At 38.0% G+C, this 23,387-nt stretch overlaps 1 protein-coding gene across 5 annotated transcripts in view; it reads left to right on the top strand.

The window, feature by feature from the left end:
* TEX11 (testis expressed 11) overlaps positions 1-23,387 on the top strand; it is a 373,435-nt gene that overhangs the window by 279,863 nt on the left and 70,185 nt on the right. For 4 of the 5 annotated variants that reach the window (XM_079911723.1, XM_079911722.1, XM_079911725.1 and 1 more), the window contains exons 18-24: positions 5,464-5,588; positions 10,589-10,674; positions 13,579-13,635; positions 17,662-17,702; positions 19,121-19,207; positions 19,641-19,711; positions 22,297-22,413. In XM_079911723.1, the coding sequence (XP_079767849.1) occupies positions 5,464-5,588; positions 10,589-10,674; positions 13,579-13,635; positions 17,662-17,702; positions 19,121-19,207; positions 19,641-19,711; positions 22,297-22,413 (584 nt within the window). The remainder of the gene's footprint in view (positions 1-5,463; positions 5,589-10,588; positions 10,675-13,578; positions 13,636-17,661; positions 17,703-19,120; positions 19,208-19,640; positions 19,712-22,296; positions 22,414-23,387) is intronic. The other variant, XM_079911724.1, reaches the window with a different exon arrangement.

The following is a 23,387-nucleotide window of genomic DNA, read 5'->3' as shown; positions in this document are numbered from 1 at the left end:
TTTATGTTAGAAGATTTTTAATCACAGTCTCAATTTCACTGCTTGTGTTGGTCTGTTTATATTTTCTATTTCTTCCTGGTTCAGTCTCGGAAGGTTGTGCATTTCTGAGAATTTGTCCATTTCTTCCAGGTTGTCCATTTTATTGGCATATAGTTGCTTGTAGTAATCTCTCATGATCCTTTGTATTTCTGCAGTGTCAGTTGTTACTTTCTTTTCATTTTTAAATCTACTGATTTGAGTCTTCTCCCTTCTTTTCTTGATGAGTCTACCTAATGGTTTATCAATTTTGTCTGTCTTCTCAAAGAACCAGCTTTTAGTTTTATTGATCTTTGCTGTCGTTTCCTTCATTTCTTCATTTATTTCTGATCTGATCTTTATGATTTTTTTCCTTCTGCTAACTTTGGGGGTTTTTGGTTCTTTTTTCTCTAACTGCATTAGGTGTAAAGTTAGGTTGTTTATATGAGATGTTTCTGGTTTCTTGAGGTAGGATTGTATTGTTGTAAACTTCCCTCTTAGAACTGCTTTTGCTGCATCCCATGGGTTTTGGGTCGTCATGTTTTCATTGTCATTTGTCTCTAGGTATTTTTTGATTTCCTCTTTGATTTCTTCAGTGACCTCTTGGTTATATAATAGTGTATTTTTTAGTTTCCACATGTTTGTACTTTTTACAGATTTTTTTCTGTAATTGATATCTAGATTCATAGCTTTGTGGTCAGAAAAGATACTTGATACAATTTCAATTCTCTTAAATTTAGCAAGGCTTGATTTCTGACCCACAGTATGATCTGTCCTGGAGAATGTTGCATGAGCACTTGAGAAGAAAATGTATTCTGTTGTTTTTGGATGCAATAATTCTGTAAATTATCAGTTAATTATCAGTTAAGTCGTCTTGTTTAGTATATTATTTAAAGCTTGGTTTCCTTATTTATTTTCATTTTGGATAATCTGTCCGTTGGTGAAAGTGGTGTGTTAAAGTCCCCTGCTATGACTGTGTTACTGTCGATTTCCCCTTTTATGGCTGTTAGCATTTGCTGTTAGGAGCATAAATATTTACAATTGTTATATGTTTTTCTTGGATTGATCCCTTGATCATTATGTAGTGTCCTTCTTTGTCTCTTTTAATAGTGTTTATTTTAAGTCTATTTTGTCGGATATGAGAATTGCTACTCCAGCTTTCTTTTGATTTCCAATTGCGTGGAGTATCTTTTTCCATCCCCTCACTTTCAGTCTGTATGTGTCCCTAGGTCTGAAGTGGGTCTTTTGTAGACAGCATATATATGGGTCTTATTTTTGTATCCATTCAGCCAGTCTGTGTCTTTTGGTTGGAGCATTTAATCCATTTACATTTAAGGTAGTTATCGATATGTATGTTCCTATTACCATTTTCTTAATTGTTTTGGGTTTGTTATTGTAGGTCTTTTCCTTCTCTTGTGTTTCCTGCCTAGAGAAGTTGCCTTTGCATTTATTGTAAAGCTGGGTTGGTCGTGCTGAATTCTCTTAGCTTTTGTGTGTCTGTCAAGGTTTTAATTTCTCTGTTGAATCTCAATGAGATCCTTGCTGGGTAGAGTAATCTTGGTTGTAGGTTTTTTCTTTTCATCACTTTAAATATGTCCTGCCACTCCCTTCTGGCTTGCAGAGTTTTTGCTGAAAGGTCAGCTGTTAACCTAATGGGGATTCCCCTGTATGTTATTTGTTGCTTTTCCCCTGCTGCTTTTAATAATTTTTCTTTTCATTTAAGTTTTGATAGTTTGATTAATATTTGTCTTCACGTGTTTCTCCTTGGATTTATCATGTATGGGACTCTCTGCGGTTCCTGGAATTGATTGACTATTTCCTTTCCCATATTACGGAAGTTTTCAACTATAATCTCTTCAAATATTTTCTCAGTCCCTTTCTTTTTCTCTTCTTCTTCTGGGACCCCTATGATTCGAATGTTGGTGCATTTAGTGTTGTCTCAAAGGTCTCTGAGACTGTCCTGAATTCTTTTCATTCTCTTTTCTTTATTCTGCTCTGTGGTAGTTATTTCCACTATTTTATTTCCCAGGTCACTTTTCAGTTCTTCTGCCTCAGTTATTCTACTATTGATTCCTTCTAGGGAATTTTAATTTCATTTATTATTGTGTTGTTCATCATTCTTTGTTTGCTCTTTAGTTCCTTTTGATCCTTGTTAAATGATTCTTGTATTTTCTCCATTCTATTTCCAAAATTTTGGATCTTTACTATCATTATTCTGAATTCTTTTTCAGGTAGACTGCCTATTTCGTCTTCACTTGTTAGGTCTGGTGGGTTTTTGCCTTCCTCCTTCATCTGCTGTGTGTTTCTCTGTCTTCTCATTTTGCTTAACTTACCGTGTTTGCCGTCTTCTTTTTGCAAGCTGCAGGTTCTTAGTTCTTGTTGTTTTTGGTGTCCGCTCCCAGTGGGTAAGTTTGGTTCAGTGGATTGTGTAGGCTTCCTGGTGGAGCTGACTGGTGCCTGTGTTCTGTTGGATGAGGCTGGATCTTGTCTTTCTGATGGGCAGGACTGCGCCCGGTGATGTGTTTTGGGGTGTCTGTGACCGTATTATGATTTTAGGCAGCCTTTCTGCTAGTGGGTCGTGTTTTGTTCCTGTCTTGCTAGGTGTTTGGCATAAGGTGTCCAGCACTGTAGCTTGCTGGTCATTGAGTGGAGCTGGTCGTAGCGTTGAGATGGAGATCTCTGGGAGAGCTTTCGCTGTTTGATAATACATGGAGCAGGGAGGTCTCCTGTGGTCCAATGTCCTGAACTCGGGTCTCCCACCTCAGAGGCACAGGCCTGACACCCAGCTGGAGCACCAACACCCTGTCAGCCACACAGCTCGGAGGAAAAGGAGAAAAAAGGAAAGAAAGAAAGAAAAATAAAATAAAATGGAATTATTAAAATAAAATATTAAACATTAAAAAGTAATAAAAAAAGAAAGAAAGAAGAGAGCAACCAAACCAAAAAACCAATCCAACAATGATAACAAGTGCTAAAAACTATAGTAAAAAAAAAACCAAAACAATGGACAGACAGAACCCTAGGACAAATGGTAAAAGCAAACCTATACAGACAAAATCACATACACATATACACGCATGAAAAGTGAAAAAGGAAAAAGTATATGTATCTATATATTAAAAAAAAGAAAGAGAGCAACCAAGTCAATACACAAATCTACCAGTGATTATAAACTCTAAATATTGAAATACGATAAACATAAAACCAGAAACAAATTAGATGCAGAAAGCAAACCCCAAGTCTACATTTGCTCCCAAAATCCACCGCCTCAATTTTGGGATGATTCGTTGTCTATTCAGGTATTCCAGAGATGCAGGGTACATCAAGTTGAATGTGGAGATTTAATCCACTGCTCCTGAGGCTGCTGGGAGAACCTTCCCTTTCTCTTCTTTGTTCGCACAGCTCCTGGGATTCAGCTTTGGATTTGGCTCCGCCTCTGCGTGTAGGTCTCCTGAGGGCATCTGTTTTTCCGCTCAGACAGGGAAAAAAAGTAGCAGCTGATTAAGGGGCTCTGGCTCACTCAGGCCAGGGGGAGGGAGGGGTACGGAATGTGTGGCGAGCCTGTGGCGGCAGAGGCCAGCGTGAAGTTGCAACAGCCTGAGGCATGCCGTATGTTCTCCTGGGGAAGTTGTCCTTGGATCATGGGACCCTGGCCGTGGTGGGCTGCACAGACTTTCGGGAGGGGCTGTGTGGATAGTGACCTGTGCTTGCACACAGGCTTCTTGGTCCTGCAGCAGCAGCCTTAACGTTTCATGCCCGTCTCTGGTGTCTGTGCTGATAAACGCGGCTCTCATCTGTCTCTGGAGCTTGTTTAGGCAGTGGTCTGAATTGCCTCTCCTTGCACACCCTGAAACAATGGTCTCTTTCCTCTTAGGCAGTTCCAGACTTTCTCCCAGACTCCCTCCCGTCTAGCTTTGGTGCACTAGCCCCCTTCAGGCTGTGTTCAGCCAACCAACCCCAGTCCTCTCCCTTGGACCTGACCTCCGACTCCGGAGCTTCAGCTCCCAGCCCCTGCCCACCCCAGTGAGTGAGCAGACAAGCCTCTCAGGCTGGTGAGTGCTGGTCGGCACTGATCCTCTGTGCGGGAATCTCTCCGCTTTGCCCTCTGCACCCCTATTTCTGCACTCTCCTCCATGGCTCTGAAGCTTCCCTTCCAACCCCCCCGCCCCCAGTCTCTGCCAGTGAAGGGCCTTCCTAGTGTATAGAAACTTTTCCTCCTTCATAGCTCCCTCCCAGAGGTGCAGGTCCTGTCCCTATTCTTTTGTCTCTGTTTTTTCTTTTTCCTTTTGCCCTACCCAGGTACATGGGTATTTTCTTGCCTTTTGGGAAGTCTGAGGTCTTCTTCCAGCGTTCAGTAGGTGTTCTCTAGGAGTTGTTTCACAAGTAGATGTATTTCTGATGTATTTGTGGGGGGGGAAGGTGATCTCCACGTCTTACCCCTCCACCATCTTAAAGGTCTCTCTATCTCTGTCTTTTAATTGGATCATCTAGACCATTTATATATATATATATATATATATATATATATATATATTTTTTTTTTTTTTTTTTTAATTTTATTTTATTATTATTTTTTTTTTGCGGTACATGGGCCTCTCACTGTTGTGGCCTCTCCCATTGCGGAGCACAGGCTCTGGACTCGCAGGCTCAGTGGCCATGGCTCACGGGCCTAGCCGCTCCGTGGCATGTGGGATCTTCCCGGACCAGGGCACGAACCCATGTCCCCTGCATCGGCAGGCGGACTCTCAACCACTGCGCCACCAGGGAAGCCCTAGACCATTTATATTTTAACGTGATTACTGATATGGCTAAGTTTAAATTTAGCATCTTGTTATTTGTCTTCTAGTTGTCCTATCTGGTCTTTGTTGCCATTTTTCTTTTTTCTGCTCTTCTTTTAGATTAATTAATATTTTATAATTATGTTTATCTCATTCTTTGGCTTATTAGGTATAACTTTTTGTTTTGTTATTTTAGTTGTTACTTAAGGCCTATAGTACATATATATCTAACTTATCATGGTCTAACTTTAAGACATATAAGGAAATATAATACCACCATTCTTTTTTTTTACTTTATTCTGTATTAGAATCCACTATGTGGATGTGCCAAATTGTATTTAACCCATACATTATTGATGAAATTTAGGTTCATTCCATATTTCACTCTTACAAAAAATTGCTGTGTGAACATATTTGTATGTTTTTATTCACTTTTCGGATGTATCCATGGAATAAATTCATAGAGGCGAATTGCCTAGTTGGGCATTTTTTGTGACATTCAAGTCCTCCTTGACAGTTTAGCAATTTAGATGACTTTATGAAAATTTATATTTTAAAGATATTAATGCTCTTAAAACAAATTCCAAAGTCATTGGGATATAATTAACCAGAGATAGCTATTATCTTTGATAAGAGTATCTCATTTTTTAATTGTTTCCTTGTTTTTCAGCTTTGCAGGCAATTGCTCCTTCAGAGAATTTATTAAGAGCTGAAGAACAAGAAGAGAATGATGTAGTTACAAATAGTAGTTTAGTTTCCATGTTCTTCAGTTTAGCTGCCCAGTGTGCTCTTCAGGTAATTCTTATGTACCCATCTATGAGATTTTTACCTCTTTTCCATTTTCAGAGACAATTAGAATGGAATCATCATCAGTTAGGCACAGGAGAGGCCTTTCTTTACCCTCTATTTTGCCTCATTGTTTTCACACCAAGCTTTGTTGCAGAATTGCTTTATTTCTCTTCATTGCTTTATGATATAGATAAAAGTAAATAAAACAAAGTGAGGTAATAGTTTTGAGCTTAAAACAACAGAAAAACTAAGCATAGCAAAACATTAACTTTTATTAGAAACTTGAGATTTGAAGTACTATACCATGCAAAAAAATAGTCATCTATTTGGAAACTTATCTTTATCATCAGTTTGCAAAAAAAAAAAAAAAACACAGTTTAAATCTTAATGGACCTTTTTAGTTTGCAACCAGAAAGCGACTTTAGTTTAGAAGTATTAAATACTTGCACCTCCTTTGTTTACTTGCAAAATTCTGGTCTTAGTAATATACAGGATTAGGAGAAGCATTGTAGCAACTGTGGAGCTCTTGGACTAGGTGATAGACTAGGTTTGAATTCTGGCTCTGCCACTTAAGTTCTTCCCTTCTTTGAATCTTAATTTCATCATTTGTAAAATAAAGATAATACCTAACTCCAGTGTTATTGTGAAAATTGACTAAGAGGATGGCTGAAAATGTGATTTGTAATTAAAGAAGCTTGATCTACGCATATAGTGTTTCTGTTCTTATTAACGATATACAATCTGGCCACAGCTGTCTCTTCTACTTTATCTCATATTACTCCCCTGTATCATCATTATAGTGATGTAAGCCACCATTACGTTAGGCACAGGATCTAGAATGGTGGAGGCACAGGCCCTCTATAACTCCAAGCAAATACAGTGTCTGTCAAACAGGCCAGTCACATTCCTTTTTCTGTGTCTGGTTCATACCATCCCATCTTTTAAGAAATGTTCTTATTTAAATGCCACCTTTTCAAAGTCCAACTTAAGATTTCCTTCCGCTGTAGAGACTTCCCAAATCAATTCCAGTCCTCAATTGCTCTCTTTCTACTCTAAGTTTCAGTAATTTTTAACGTGTGTGCTAGTTATTTGGTCTGTATCATATATACTGCCTTATATTGCTAATGCATGGATTGTCTGTCTAACTTGACTTATAAAGTCCTTGAGGGCCATATTTCTAGTCCCTTGCCCAATATCTTGCCCAAAGTAGTAGCTGAATACAGTTTTGAATGATATGTTTTGATGTTAATGAATAGGATAATAGAACTCTTGGAAGAGGAAAAATATTTGGCAGATGTAGATACATGATGTGCTTGTGCAGGAAATGAGAGAAAAATCTCTAATGGGGAACCCAAAGGCAAATATCTTTTTAAAGGAAGGTTTATAAAGTTACATTTGATGGAAAGCAGAAGAAAGCCAATGGAAGAATTATAGAACTATATTTCTGAAAAGGAAAATAATTTTAATAGAGGAGAAAGAATCAGGAAAAAAAAAAGCCTCAAGTAGTTTGAATTAGAAGATGGAAGGAAGGATGGATGAGCCAAACCCAGGAAACTGAATATATCTCTACAAAAGAACAAGGGTGGAATCCAGTTTTTACTTACTACAATTGCTTTGCAAAAGGCATTTCAAGTGCTAGTGAAACTATCATTCATTCAGCAAATATTTATTGAGCACCTACTAAGTGCCAGGCACTGTTATAGTCTCTTGGGATAAATTAGTAAACAAAACAGTGATACGCCTTCTTGGAGCTAACATTCAAGCAGGAGGAGAGAAGATAATAATAGGCATAATAAATAAGAAATTATATAATATGTTAGAAGATGATAATATAGAAAAATAGAGCAGGATAACAATCCTCTGGGATTGGTGTGAGTTATTTTTTTTAAATAGGGTGGTGAAGATAGGTCTCATCGAGGAGATGACATTTGTACAAAGACTTGAAATTGTTGAGGGAGTTAGCCCTGTAGATATATGGGGGGAGTGAAGAGGAAGAGTAATACAGGCAGAGGTAACAGCCAATACAAAGGCCCTAAGGTATGTATCAAGGAAGCAAGTATGGCTAGAATGAATAAAGGGTGGGATTAGTGAGAGATGAAGTCAGAGAGGTGATAGTTTGGATTATGTAGATCCTTATAGGCCAGTGAAAGGACTTTGACTTTTACTCTGAATGACATGGGGAACCATTGGAAGGTTTTTAACAGAGCAGTGACATGATTTGACTTTCATCTTGGCTGTTTTATTGAAAATAGACCATAAAAAAACCAAGCAAGGAGACCTGTTAGGAAGTTTTCGAAGTAATCCAGGGAAGATTAAGGTGACTCAGATAAGGGAGATAACAGTGGAGGTAAATGATAACAGAATTTGCTGACAGATTGGATGATGGGTATAAGAGAAAGAGACTGGGTCATCAAGTGGAGTTGCCATCAGTTGAACTAGGAAAGGCTGCAAATAGAGTACGGTTGGGGTGAAAATCAGGAGTTCAGTTTGGACATGATGCATTTGAGATGTCTATTAGACTATCCAAGTAGAGATCTGAATAGTCAGTTGTATATATGACTCCGGAGTTGTGAAAGAGGTCTGGGCTGAAGAGAAAAGTTTAATAAGAGTCATTAATATATAGATGGTATATAAAGCTATGAGACTGGGATGTCATCACCAAGGGAGTGAGTATATATGCAGTAGAGATGAGGACCAGAGACTGAGCCTGAAACCCTCAAACATTAATGGTTTGGAGAAAAGAAGAGGAACCAGTAAAGGATAATGAAAGGGAGTAATCCATGAGGTAGGGGAAAACAAGGATGATGTGGTGTCTTGGAAGCCAAATGTGTTTCAAGGAGGAAAGAGTGATCAACTATGTTGAATGTTGCTGATAGGTCAAATACAGTGAGGACTGAGAACTGACCATTGGAATTTATAATATGGAGGTCATCGGTGAGTTTGACAAGAGCAGTTTTGGTAGAGGTAGGACAAACACCTGATTATAGTAGGCTCAAGAGAGAATTGAAGGAAAGGAATTGGATACAGTAAGTATAGACAATTCTTTAGAAGAGTTTACTACAAAGGGAAGAAAAGAAGTTGGGCAAGAAAACAAAATTTTTTTTTAAGTTGGGCAGTAGTTGGTGAGAGAAGTAGGATCAAGAGGTTTGTTTGTTTGCTTAAATGGGATGAGTGAGAATGTTTATTTGCTAATAGGAATGACCCAGTTAAGAGAACAAAAACTGACAATGTGAGAGAGAAAAATGAAAATTGTTAGAGTAATGTCATTAAATAGGCAAGAGGTGATGGATGCAAGTGTATAAGTTTAGGGTTTGGCTCTAGGAAGAAACATGGATAGTTCATTTATGATAGCAGTTGAGAAGGCAGAGTATGTGGTGTGGTTCCTGGTGTGTGAATAGAAGTGGTAGTGGGAATCTGTGGAAGTTCTCTTTCTGCTTCAGTTTTCTCAGTGAAGTAGGAAACAAGGTCATCACCTGAGAGTGAGAATAGGAGAGGAGGTGTTAGGTGTTGAGAAAAGAGGATAAGATATCAACTAATCATCCAGAAAATCAAGAAAGTGAATGGCAAGGGTAGTGTGGTATGCTTGCCTTGTGGCAGTAAGGTCCATTTGATGAAGTTTTAAAAATAAAACAAATAGTTTTACAGGTTTTTACCCAGCTACTTTCAGCTGCATGGATGCAGGCACAAAAGTCACTAGAAAGTTGAATTTAACCAGGCTTATGGTTTTGCCAGGTGAATACAATGAAGCAAAAGAGGGGCAGGAAAATCAAGGAACAAGGGAGTGATTATAATTAATCCCCATGGAATTTAAACTGGATGCAGAGGAGGACTTCAAGGGGATGAGGGATGGTGAAATATTAGTAGTATCAATGTATTGGAGATCTTAATGCAGTTGAAGGATTGCTGGAGTGGTAGAGGGAGTGAATTAGAAAGGTAGGAGATGGTAGAATACATGAAATAGAGCAGGGTACAAGACAAGAGTGAGGGAGTGAGGCACCTAGAATTGGTCCATGCACAACCTGAGAATGAGTGTGTCCATAAATTGTGTACCCTAGGAGCCTCACTTGCATGACCTGGCTTTTAGTGATGACAGTGCCCAGTGAATGACTGTGCTAGTGAATGGCTAAGATAATTGGCAGAGTGGAATTCAAGGAAATAAGAGACTAGGATATTAAAAGGATCATCTATCTGTATAATGAAAATGCCAAAAATTGACAGGAGTATATTTTGGAAAAAATAACTGTGAGGAGTAGATAAATCATTAAGAAATGAGAAGAAATGGTCTGAGAGCAGTTCACCATAACAGTGAGGGATAATGGGTGATATAGTCTGGTGACAGGAAATTCAAAGCTGGGGGTTTTAGGGAGCAAGAGGGAGAATAATTCTAAAACAGCAATGAAGAGCAAAAATGATGCCTACTCCATCTCCAGGTCTAGGGAGATGAAAGAAAAACAGCCACTACTTGAGAGGGCTTTATTGGAAGCAGTGTCCTTGGAGAAACCTAGATTTCCATTAGAGAAAGAATGTAGAGGGAACTTTCTGGGAAGAAGTTGCTCATAGAGGAGACTTTGCTGATAATGGACTGAATTTCAGAAGGCATAGTGGAAGGGTTGGAGGAGTTGGGGAGAAATGAGAAAAGAGGATGAAAGGGATTTACAGAGGGTGCTGGAAATGAGGGTGACCTCAGAGTCCAGGGTTCTTTTGGCTACTGCTGACAAACAGGAATAAAGAGCACAGTAAGATTAGTCCTAGTGAATTCAAGGCAGTGTTGGCAAGGCTGTAAGTGTTTATGGATAGGGAGGAGTGGCTTTCTGGGGCCAATATGAACCTGTTCTGTTTTTGTCAATGAGTTATATCTTCATTCTACCATCTTGCAGTAGCTCTTTTTAGAATACAAAACAAACAAGTTCAGATTTTGTCTTCCCCTTAATGGACAGGAATATAGATAACATTTTATAAGTATCACTTTGAGATGTAATTTAACATATTATATTTGTTCTTTATAGAATGAACAACAATTCGTGGCAGAAAAAGCTTTGGAATATTTAGCTCAATATTCAGAAGACGGACAACAAGTCATTATAGCTTTAAAGTAAGTAATCCACATCCTGTGGATGTGAAAGGATCTCCTCTGTACATGTTACTCTTGGTGTATAAACTTTGCCAAAATAGTACTGATGGGATCAAGCTGAGTCAGTGCCTACAATACCAAGTGGGTTTTTTCCTAGCTTTATTGAGATGTAACTGACAAATGGTGGCATTGTATAAGTTAAGATATGTAACCTGGTGATTTAATACACATTTGTATTATGAAATAGCACAGTAAGATTAGTTAATACATCCATCACCTCACAAAATTACACACTGTGTGTGGTGAGAACATTTAAGATTGACTCTCTTAGCAACTTTCAAATGTATAATACAGTATGGTTAACTACAGTCACCATGCTGTACGTTAGATCTTTGGAATGTATTCATCTTATAACTGGAAGTTTATACCCTTTGACCAACATCTCCCCATTTTCTCCACCCACAGGCCCTGGCAAACATCATTCTACTCTATTTCTATGTGTTTGGATTTTCTTTCTTTCTTTTTTTTTCTTTTGTTTTTTTTTTCTAGAGATCCCACATATAAGTGGACAATACAGTTTTTGTCTTTCTCTGTCTGACTTATTTCACTTAGTACAATGCCTTCAAGGTCCATCTGTGTTGTCACAAAAGGCAGGATTTTCTTCTTTTATTTGGTTGAATAATATTCCTGTTTGTGTGTGTGTACATATACCACATTTTCTTTATTCCTCCACTGATGGACACTTAGGTTGTTTCCATGTCTTGGCTATTGTGGATAATGCTACCGTGAACATGGGGGTGCAGCTATCTCTTCAAGATAGTGATTTCCTTTCCTTTGGATATATACCCAGAAGTGGGATTGCTGGATTGTATAGTAGTTTTATTTTTACTTTTTAAGGAACCTCCATGCTGTTTTCCACAGTGGCTGTACCAGTTTGCATTCCCATCAACAATGCACTAGGGCTCCCTTTTCTCTACAGCACTTGTTACGTCTCGTCTTTTTGATAATAGCCATCCTAACAGGTGTGGGGTGATATTTCATTGTGGTTTTGATTTGCATTTCTCTGATGATTAGTAATGTTCAGCATCTTTTCATGTACCTGTTGGCCATTTGGATGTCTTCTTTGGTAAAATACCTATTCAGGGGCTCTGCCCTTTTTTTTTTTTTTCTTTTTGGCGGTACGCGGGCCTCTCACTGTTGTGGCCTCTCCTGTTGCGGAGCACAGGCTCCGGACGCGCAGGCTCAGCGGCCATGGCGCACGGGCCCAGCCACTCCGTGGCATGTGGGATCTTCCCGGACCGGGGCACAAACCCGTGTCCCCTGCATCGGCAGGCGGACTCTCAACCACTGCGCCACCAGGGAAGCCCATCTGTCCTTTTTTTTTTTTTTTTTTTGCCCATTTTTTAATAAGATTATTTGTTTTTTGCTGTGGAGTTGTAGGAGTTCCTTATATATTTTGTATATTAACCCCTTATCAGATATATTGTTTGCAAACATTTTCTCCCATTCCATAGGTTGCCTTTTCATTTTTTTTGATAGTTTCCTTTGCTGTGCAGAAGCTTTTTTACTTTGATGTAGCCCCACTTATTCATTTTTGCTTTTGTTGCTTGTGCTTTGGGTGTCATATCCAAAAAATCATTGTCAAGGAGCTTTTTCCCTGTGTTTTCTTCTAGGACGTTTATGGTTTCAAGTCTTATATTTAAGTCTTTAATCCATTTTGAGTTAGTTTTTCTGAGTAGTGAAAGATAGGGGTCCAATTGCATTCTTTTGTATGTGGATATCCAGTTTTCCCAGTACCACTTATTGAAAAGGTTATCTTTCCTCCATTAAATATTCTTGTCTCCCTTGTCATATATTAGTTGACAGTATATATATGGGTTTATTTCTGGGCTCTCTGTTCTATCGGTCTATGTGACTATTTTTATGCCAATACCATGCTGTTTTGATTACTATAGCTTTGTAGTATAGTTTGAAAACAAGAAATGTGATGGCTCTAGCTTTGTTCTTTTTCAAGCTTGCTTTTGTTGTTCAGGGTCTTTTGTGGTTTCATTTGAATTTTAGGATTTTTTTTTTTCTATTTATGTGAAAAATGCTATTGGAAATTTGGTAGGGATGCTTAAGGTAAAAAAAGATATCAGTTGAAACTGATCTTCCCCTTTCTCTGTTTGTATGAAGAAAATGGTTTATCAAAAGGGAACTTTTACATACAATAATGAGACAGAGGAAGGTGAGGTTAGGACGTGGTAACTCCTAATGATGTAACTGAGAATATGCCAGTGGGAAAAATAAACCAGAAGGGTTCTATAGTGATTCTCCCATTGGTTAACTATACTTGAGGCCATACTTCTGAAGGGAAATGGAGTCACAGATACAAAAGTATCAGAAGGAGTCTTGAGATACATACGTTTAGTCAGATAAATATCTAAAATTATTCTGGATGATTGATGGTGTTTTTTCTTTTTAAAGATTTTTAGGCTTTGAAACTTTACAAACTACCTTATTTTGTCAGTTTGTCATTATGCCGTCAGATCCCTTCAAAAAATATTCATCCTAGTTTATGTGGAACCCAAAGGCCAGTTCCAGGGTCCTTTATAGAAAGAAAAATATAAAAGACTTGTACACTATATCTGATGTTCTGGCAGGTGATTTGGGGCAATTATATAAACTGTGGAACTATTTAAGAATTTGTCAAGCAACATTTTCGTTTTAAAATTATTTTATTAAATTACTCTTCCAAAATTACAAAGTTGGTATGTTTTCATTGCAACCATTAAGACATACAAAGACCTATAAATAAAATAATCTCCTTTTTTACCTCTCTTTTCTCACTTCTGCCTCCTGGGCTAATCAAGATTAATAACTTGGTATATATTCTTTCACATATTTCTTCCTAAGCATCACTTTTTATATTACTTTATCATACAGGTGTTTGCTTCGTCTTGTTCTTCCAAAAGTTTCTCACATGCCAGAATCTGAAAACAAGTAAGTTATAATTCAACAGAAATGATGTATTCACCGTTAGAAAAAAATATAACAATTTTCACTAGAAACCTTGTATTGAGAGATATATAGTATACTGGGTAAGGTCAATATAGGCTCTGGGGCCAGTCTTCCTGGGTTCATATTTTGGCTCTGCCACTTATTAGAATATGTAACCTGGGCTTCTGTTTCCTGATCTGTAAAATGGGTATAATAATAGTACCTACCTTATGAGGTTGCTGTGATGACCTGATGAATAAATACGTGTAAAACACTTAGAATAGTGCCAGGCATTTACCATGCCCTCAGTAATGTTCGCTATGATTTCATTATGATATTGTGTCTGTTTCCCCCTTTCTTAACAGGAGACTTAAATATAGACATAGCTCTTAGCTCTTACTTTCCCATAGAAACATAAATAACCTGGTTGGCTTGTTGATTCTGATTCTGTATCAGCTCAGCTGGGAGTATTCAAATATCTTTCTGCTCACAGTTTCTATGGCATAAGATATAAAGAACTTAACAATACATGGAAGAATTGGGTCACCCATATTTCATTCACAAAATTCACTTCCTCCTAATGATTTAAAAGAAAACTCTATTCAAGGTCTTGACTAGGGATAACTTTCAGAGAAATACCACCTATCTCTATTTTCTCTACTTGGACAAAAACTCTGTAATAATGTATCACTACTTCATTTTTGCTTTGTATATTTGTACCTGGAGGCAATATTTTTTTTTAGCTAAATTCTTTGGGAACTATATATGACTGAGATAATATTAGATTGATGACATAACTTTTTTCATAATGCAAATTTTACCCAGACATATATGGTAAGTTTTGCCCCTTGTTTACAGGCTCTATGAATCCATTTGAAGGGCACTCAAGCTAACTAAAAAAAAAAAAACATATTGAGATAATTGAAAATTTGAGTAATGACCAAATATTTGATATTAAGAAATTATTAACTTTTAGGCATATAATGGTAGTATAGCTATGTTTTTAAAAGGATCCTTATATCTTATAGGCACATCCTAAAATATTTATGGATGAAATGATGTGATGTCTGGAATTTGCTTCTACAAACAGTAAATGCTGGAGAGGGTTTGGAGAAAAGGGAACTCTCTTGCACTGTTGGTGGGAATATAAATTGATACAGCCACTATGGAGAACAGTATGGGTGTTCCTTAAAAAACTAAAAATAGAACTACCATACAACCCAGCAATCCCACTACTGGGCATATACCCTGAGAAAACCATAATTCAAAAAAGTCATGCACCAAACTGTTCACTGCAGCTCTATTTACAATAGCCAGGACATGGAAGCAACCTAAGTGTCTATCAACAGATAATGCATAAAGAAGATGTGGCACATATATACAATGGAATATTACTCAGCCATAAAAAGAAACGAAATTGAGCTATTTGTAGTGAGGTGGATGGACCTAGAGCCTGTCATACAGAGTGAAGTAAGTCAGAAAGAGAAAAACAAATACTGTATGCTAACACACATATATGGAATATTTTTTTTAAAAAGTTCTGAAGAACTTAGGGGCAAGACGGGAATAAAGACACAGACCTACTAGAGAATGGACTTGAGGATACGGGGAGGGGGGAAGGGTAAGCTGGGACAGAGAGAGAGAGTGTCATGGACATACATACACTACCAAAAGTAAAATAGCTAGCTAGTGGGAAGCAACTGCATAGCACAGGGAGATCAGCTCGGTGCTTTGTGACCACCTAGAGGGGTGAGATAGGGAGGGTGGGAGGGAGGGAGACGCAAGAGGGAAGAGATATGGGGACATATGTATATGTATAACTGATTCACTTTGTTATAAAGCAGAAACTAACACACCATTGTAAAGCAATTATACTCCAATAAAGATGTTTAATAATAATATGGGAGAAGGGGGGTAGGTGGAGGTATCATTAAAATAAGATTGATGATGAGTTAATAATTATTGAAGCTGGGCCATGGATACATGGAGATTCATTCATCTGTTAAATATAAACATCTTTGAAATTTTCAACGATAAAAAGTTAAAAAATGAAATAAACTCAGAGACTAAATTTTGATAAACTCAGAGACTAAATTTTGATAGCTAATAGATTGTGAGAGCTTCTCAAAGGCTAGTACTATTTGTATTTATCTTTGTATCTCTGGAACCTAGGACAGTATCTAGCACATAATAGCCACTCAATTTATTTAAATGGCTGAATATCAGTCCTTCACAGGAAGATCTTATATTGGATTTAAAAGGTGCTTCATATTCCATGTAATTGTGATGCACAGTCAGATCCCACTCATTAAAACTAATTTAAAGATGGGGAGAAGGAAAGGGATCTTGTTCAAATTAATGACAAACTTTAATTACAGAATATTTTGTAAATATACCTTTATTGTTCTCAAGTAAATATAGTAATAAAGAACATCTAGCAGTGTTTTCAAGTAGAGGTCAGGACCTGATTTAACAAATAGATTAGACTAACTTATAAAAGAAAAAAAAAGCCTAATTCAATGGGAAGAGTCAGAGAATTGAGTTCTAGTTTTAGCTGTTTCACTAACTTCTGGTTTACCTTAGACAATAACAACTTATTTAACTTCTCTAAGCTTTATTTTCTTCACCTATTAAATAAAAGAAGGTGAACTGGAAAAGTTCTGTCCTCTTCTAAAAATCTTATGTTTTTCAATTACAGTATCTACCTAAGTATTAACAATTCGTGTGCTACAATTTTTGAAAGCAGTTTGTCTCTTAAATAGACTATACATCCCTTTCCATGTGCTCATTCTTACTTGTACTATTTATTTGCATTAATGGACCCTCCCTAGATTATTTTATATAGTCACTGAATTAAATAGTGAAGTCGGGCTTCCCTGGTGGCGCAGTGGTTGAGAGTCCGCCTGCCGATGCAGGGGAAACGGGTTCGTGCCCCGGTCCGGGAGGATCCCACATGCCGCGGAGTGGCTGGGCCCGGGAGCCATGGCCGCTGAGCCTGCAGGTCCGGAGCCTGTGCTCCGCAATGGGAGAGGCCACAACAGTGAGAGGCCCGCGTACCGCAAAAAAAAAAAAAAAGTTAAATAGTGAAGTCAACTTTAGCTCAGCTGAAATTCAGATTAATAAAATTTACTGTTAGAAGTTACTTTATATAAAGCAGATGTTTAATGTTTATCCCTAAGAAAGCTGCTACTTTTCCTGAAGCACAGTCTGTACTGTATAATACTAGACATTCTCCTGATAAGGCCAGTCTTATAGTGTGTTCTACCCTACTTACCATAAACTTCCTTAGTTGAGTTTGCTGATACTTCCATATTCAATCCTTTGTTTAAGCATAATGGGATGTTTTTCTCTGTTAAAATTTATGTTGCCCCTAAAGAAGCTTAACTAAGGGTCAAGAGACCTAGGTAGTAGTAGTCTTGGCATTGTCATTGCATGACCTTAGACAGAACATCCTGCATTTCCAGATCTGTTTCCTCATCTGTAAAATGAAGGGTATGGATAAGTGGTTTTTAAACTATATTCCTTAGAAACCTGGAAATTCTGTGGCACTGCCTCAGGGACTTCCAGGAAGCTGAGACTCTAGGCCTCTACCTACCACTGGTTCAACCAGAGCAGGTACACTTTTGTCTCTTCTTGTATATTAGACTTTTATAAAATTTTATTTGAAACACAGGTTCCAGTTCCCCCTCTTCAAAAAAAACCAAAGCTTGAAAATCACAGAGATCACTACCTGCTCTGAAATTCTATGACCCTGTAATATAAAACCTTATCAGTCATTGAAATCCTTTGCTTGAGAGTAGGTGTAGAAGGGGAAGAGAGAAAAAAATATGAGGACATTGGAGATGAGGAACAGTGTCCTATAATGAGGAAAAAGAGTGTTGAAATGATAGGTTGGAGCCTTGAACAACAAACTTCACAATTTAACATTTTCCTTGAGCTGCTCTCAGGCAAATATAGAGTCTCTTTTTGATACTTTTCTGTAGTAAAGCTTTGGAACAGTATGAAAATACTCTTTTCTTTATTTTTTAGAAAGAAACAAATGGATAGACTTTTGACTTGCTTGAATACAGGTAAATATCTCCTTGGTTATTTTCACTCCTTCATTTTGCCTCTATCCTCTATTAAATTCTCCAGGTACATTGAGCACACTGACTCAGGCTTCGTGTTTGAGTTAAGCTTCATGCTTTTACTAACATACGTCACAGCAGTATACCTGTTTATTTATTCACAAGCAGAGAAAAGTTTGTCATCATTAGCATTCATCTCCAAATGTGATTTCACCTCTGTTTTTATTCCAGTTTTTTGAAAGACATTTCCCTTCCTTCCTTCCTTCCTTCCTTCCTTCCTTCCTTCCTTCCTTCCTTCCTTCCTTCCTTCCTTCCTTCTTCCCTCCCTCCCTCCCTCCCTCCCTCTCTCTCCCTCTCCCTCCCTCCCTCCCTCCCTCCCTCCCTCCCTCTCTCTCCCTCCCTCCCTCCCTCCCTCTCTCTCTCTCTCTCTCCCTCCCTCCCTCCTCCCACCCTCCTCCCTCCCTCCCTTCCATGTCTATTGCCACTTGGTCCTAACCTAGAAATTGAACAGGTGAAAAAGGGTCAAGACAAATAAAAATATTCTGAGCCCTGCTAATTTTCATGTTCTCTGAATCAAATTCAGATTGTTTACTCTGTTGTTTTGAAGCTGTCCATCTGTCTATCCAAGTCTGTGTCATCTCCTCTATCTACTAATTGCTCCCTGTCCGCTTCATTCAGCTAACGTCCTAGCTACATTGCATTCCTTTTTCCAACTCTATGCTTTCTTTCTTGGTGTCCCTTTTGCCTAATAGGTCTTCCAGTTTCTACTGCCCATGTACCTATTTCCTTATGTCTAAAACACACCAAAAACTCCATATCTTAGAAATTCAGTTCCATTTATTGCAGTAGTTCAATTTTATACCTCAAATACCTGTCAACAGGGTGCAAATGTAGCAAAGTGGTTTAGAAACTACAGCTTTTCAAAAGATAAAAAGTTTTCTGTTGGCATTCTTATCTCTCAGAAGGGCACATGAGTATGTAATAAATGCTTTCTGATGATGACGGCACATTCTAGTTCCATACTGTGCTTGCTGTAGGAGCTCAGTAAATATTATGCCAACCTATCAATACTCTTCCAATCCTCAATCTCCTTTTCAGTGTTTTAAATGATTATTCCTCTTCTTTGTTTCCTTACATGTAAATCATATCTTTCTACCTCAGGTGGTGAATGATTGCTCTAATTAAAATTATAAATCTCTCCAAAGATGTGTTTGTTCCCCAGAGTTTGAGTTAACAGTTCCTTGGAGCTTGGTAATGCTTTTTGTCATTTAAATTACTTTTGGTATGCACCCATGCACACGCATAAAAAAAGAACTTTCTATATTCAAGCTCATGTTTGACTGTTTTTAAAGCAGGATTAACAACTTTGCTAGAGTATAAAGTAAAAGACCTCAATATCAGATTTTCCTGTTTGACTGCAGCACTCCCGAAACTTGCTCAGTATTTTGATGGAGAAGTCTCGACTTCAGGCTCAAGGACTAATGAAGCTCATTGGTTTCGAAAAACAGGTAAAAGGAAATTCTGTGGCTATGGGAAACATTGTGGGGTGGTAGAATCAGATGTGGATTCAAATTCTGGATCTTCCATTTGTAGCTATGGGTACAAGGATAACTTGCTTAATCTCAGTCGGTGAACTCCTCACTGTGATCCTCATTTTTTAGATGGATTTGTGCCAAGTAAGAATTTATCATATGTCCCCAATTTTAAAAAATCCAACACTATCTCCATTGGCCATTGTCCTAGAATTAAAGATTGGAAGTGATGGAAGTCTCTAAATTTACCTGGAAAAAATTTCTCTAAAAACCTAAAGTTAGCTTTTTTTTAACCCCTGAGAAACCCCTCATTAGTGTGTTAATATTAAAGATGTAGGTAGTGGAGATTATAATGGTACAGGTTAAACAGTAAATTTTCATAATTATGTTATTTCATGTTAACTTTCAGCTTGGAACTTGGCTGTGCAATGTAACAAAGACCCAGTGACAATGAGAGAATTTTTCATAATTTCTTATAAGGTAAGTCTCTTCCAACAAGTATCTCACATATGGATCACAACAAGGATATGACCACTATGAGTATAGTCAATGACTAAGTATAGAGTGAGATTGGCTTTTAATCTAGGAATTTTTAATATATGTTTAAGCAGGAATGACCTAAGGGGAATTTGATCCCTATAGGGTATAATACGAGAACATGAGGCAGGTCTCCCCATACTGAAGTATCACAAACAACCATCATGGAGCCTAAAGTTCTACCATAAGAGACTTATTCCTTTATCTTTGAAGGAATTTCAGTCTCTCAGAACCTATATCAAAATATAGCTATCTTTAGGAGGGAATACTCTAAGAAGTTGTCAATTACCAAAACATTAGGAAGGGTTATGGGTATAAGTCTATAGGAATATTGAATAGGTATCTGGGGACAACAGGAGGTTAAAAGGATGCTAAGAAGCTTGGACCTGCTTTATAATTTTTCTGAGAGCAGGTTTTGTGTGTAAGGATTTGTGAGCTTGTTTTGCAGTTATAAGCCTTTTAAAATAGGTGTTATCCTCCAAGGTAGAGGTTAAATGCCAGAAAGAGGATCAAGTATTGATTAGAGGATGAAAGGAGAGGTGGCAAAGAATATCCCTCATACACATTCTGGAGTATGCAGTCTGATATGTTGAGGTAGATTAAATATTTTAGAACTGGAACGAACTATAGAAATAATCTAGCACAACTCCCTCATTTTATATATGAGTCACCTGAGATGTACAGAGATTGGGTGTCTTGAAATGCTATTAGTTAAATGATGGCGATGATTATGATCACTAAATATTTGGGGAGATTAAGAAATAATGTTTGAAAGTTTAGGTATAATTTCCATTTTAATTAGGTGAAATAAATTAGCTTCAGTTTTGACATTCATGATAGCACTAGTCGGATTCCATGTTAGAATCAAGTAGCCTAGAATTTTACTGTACTACAAAGCCGGGAGGTTTGGTTTTTTTTGAGGTTAATTTGTGCTTTTATTTGCTAGTATAACTTAACTACAGTGGCCTGCAAACTTTTGATCTAAAAAATACCTTTGACATCACAGTCCAACAAACACACACATATATAATATGCATGCATATATAAGCAAAACAAAAGTTTTGCCAAAAATGTCTACCCTGAGTGTTAATTCTCTTTTTTTTTGAGACTTTTTTTTTAAAGCAGTTTTAGGTTTACCACAAAATTGACAGGAAGGTACAGAAATTCCCCCATATACCCCGTCCTGACACATGCGTAGCCATTATCAACAGAGTCGTACCTTTTCTTTTTTTTTTGCGGTATGCGGGCCTCTCACTGCTGTGGCCTCTCCCGTTGCGGAGCACAGGCTCCAGACGCGCAGGCTCAGCGGCCGTGGAACACGGGCCCAGCCGCTCCACGGCATGTGGGATCCTCCCGGACCGGGGCACGAACCCGTGTACCCCGCATCGGCAGGCGGACTCTCAACCAGTGCACCACCAGGGAAGCCCCCTTTTCTTTTTTAAACCAATGACAAACTGCATTGACACATCATAAAACCACAGTCCACAGTTCACCTTAGGGTTCACTTTACTGAAGTGAGTAGTGTTGCATGTTCTGTGGGTTTGGACAAAAGTATAATGACATATATCCATCATTACAATGTCATACAAAGTATTTCACTGCTCAATAAAAACTTCTGTACTCTGTGTATTCAGCTCCCCTCTCCCCCCGAAACTCCTGGCAACCGTTGATCTTTTTATTGTCTGCATAGTTTTGCCTTTCCAGAATGGCATATAGTTGGAATCTATTTTTTTTCCCTTGAATAAAGAGATTCAAAGTCTTTATGTCTGTAAGACCACTTATGGCCCACTCATGTGTGGACCTCACTGGCTCTAGGTGGCAAACCTCCCCACTAAATACTGTAGCTTTTCTTCCAATATTGAGACCTGTCCCACTGGTCCTACCCAGAAGCCATGTGGAGCTACAGGGGGACATGTGTTGGGTATTTGTTCATAGGAAGGCCACAAGTTTGTGCCCCTTGTCACAGTGAACTCAGATTTCTGTTGGGTGTGTTGTAAATTGAGGAGCCATTTCTTCAGCCCCCTGCTCTGAGCACAGCCCATGGGATTTTTTTTCTAAAGCTGGAGGAGAAGGTTTAATGATGAGGTTATGCCTAATGCCTGTCAAGATTTGACATTGTCTCTTTCAACCATGAACAATATAGGTACTAATTTCAGCTCTATTCAGTGCAAAGGGGAAATCTATTTGCCAGGGGGAAAATCACTTAGAAATTACAACGTAAACCAAGAAGTAAATCACTAGATAGAAATACAGGGCCAAATGACAGTACTTGTCATTGGGAAAGATAGGAAAATTGTGAAGAAATGAAGCTTTTTAATCTCTAGAAAGGTGCTAAAAAAACAATAGAAAGTAATAGAAAATTAAAACCATAGATCAGTGTTACAGTCTATATCATTTTTAAGGTGAGATGTGCTTTTCCAGCTGAATTTTGTCATTCAGACAGGATTTTGCTGATTTTCATTCTGATTGTTTGTGTTCACCTGGCAGAATTCTCACTATTCATTGATGTTCTGGTTATTTCTTATCAGCTGTCCCAGTTTTGTCCTTCTGATCAAGCAGTTCTGATTGCACAGAAAACATGTTTACTTGTGGCATCTGCAATTGATCTAGAGAAAGGGAGAAAAGCTTCAACAATTTCCGAACAGGTAATGTGCAACCTTCAGGAAAAACACAAGCATTCAGTGTGCTGTTTGGTATGTTTGCTTTCCCTGATGCAATTGTTTTTGATTCTCTTTAAAGAATCCGTTCCTCCATTCTAGCAACATGTTGATTTCAAAGATTTGTAATGGCTACTTCCTTCCTAAGGAAAGGTCACATTTCGCTTGGCCTCTTCTTTTAAAATGCCCCTTGCCATGAATCATTATTTCTGAATCTGTTTTGAAATAGTCTTTATCTTAATCATCTCCCTGTGATCACATGTGGTCCATAGGAGTGTCTTCTCTATTTCTGTTTCCTTTCACACATCCTCTAAGGAAGCACTCATTTACTTCAACAGCTTTGATAGCCATCTGAAATTATTTAGTTGGCTTGTTTCTCGTCACTCAATTGCATTTGCTTTCTTTGGCCCACATTCTTAAATATTTTATCATTAACTCAGTTTTAAGAAGAAGACAGAATTCCTACTTTTACCTGAATTCCACTCTCAGCTTAAACCTTACCCCTTTTAGGAGATACCAACATGAACATCTTGCTCTCCCATCTACCAGAGTATTCTTTGGTTTGTCTTTAGTTCTTTACCTTCCTTCTTTGAAGCTAAGAAAGTTGTCACCAAGTTGGACCACTAGCATTTTTGTATGGTTTTAAGTTCTAGGTCTCTCTGCTTTTTTCTCTTCCCTAGACAAAGAAAACGTCACCATCTCCCATACCTACCAGCTTCTTTTCTTTCCAGTTGGTATAAAATCCTTCTTGGTGCTTATTCTCTTCCTTCTGTTAATCTGTTCTTTTATATGATTCTTCACATCTGGAACAAACTCTTAGCAGATCTCTGCCAACATATTTTGTTTTCTTTCTCTTCCCTTGTTGAGTTCAACTTGAAAAACATATGAGTACCAAGCACTCTGCTAGGTACTGGGGATAAAGAAGATAAAGTCGTTGTCCTGAGGAGTAAAGGGGCTTCTTT

The sequence above is a fragment of the Stenella coeruleoalba genome, assembly GCF_951394435.1.
Source record: "Stenella coeruleoalba genome assembly, chromosome: X".
Classification (NCBI taxonomy): Eukaryota; Metazoa; Chordata; class Mammalia; order Artiodactyla; family Delphinidae; genus Stenella; species Stenella coeruleoalba.
The sequence above is the reverse complement of the archived record's forward strand: the minus strand, read 5'-3'. Positions and strand labels throughout refer to the sequence as shown.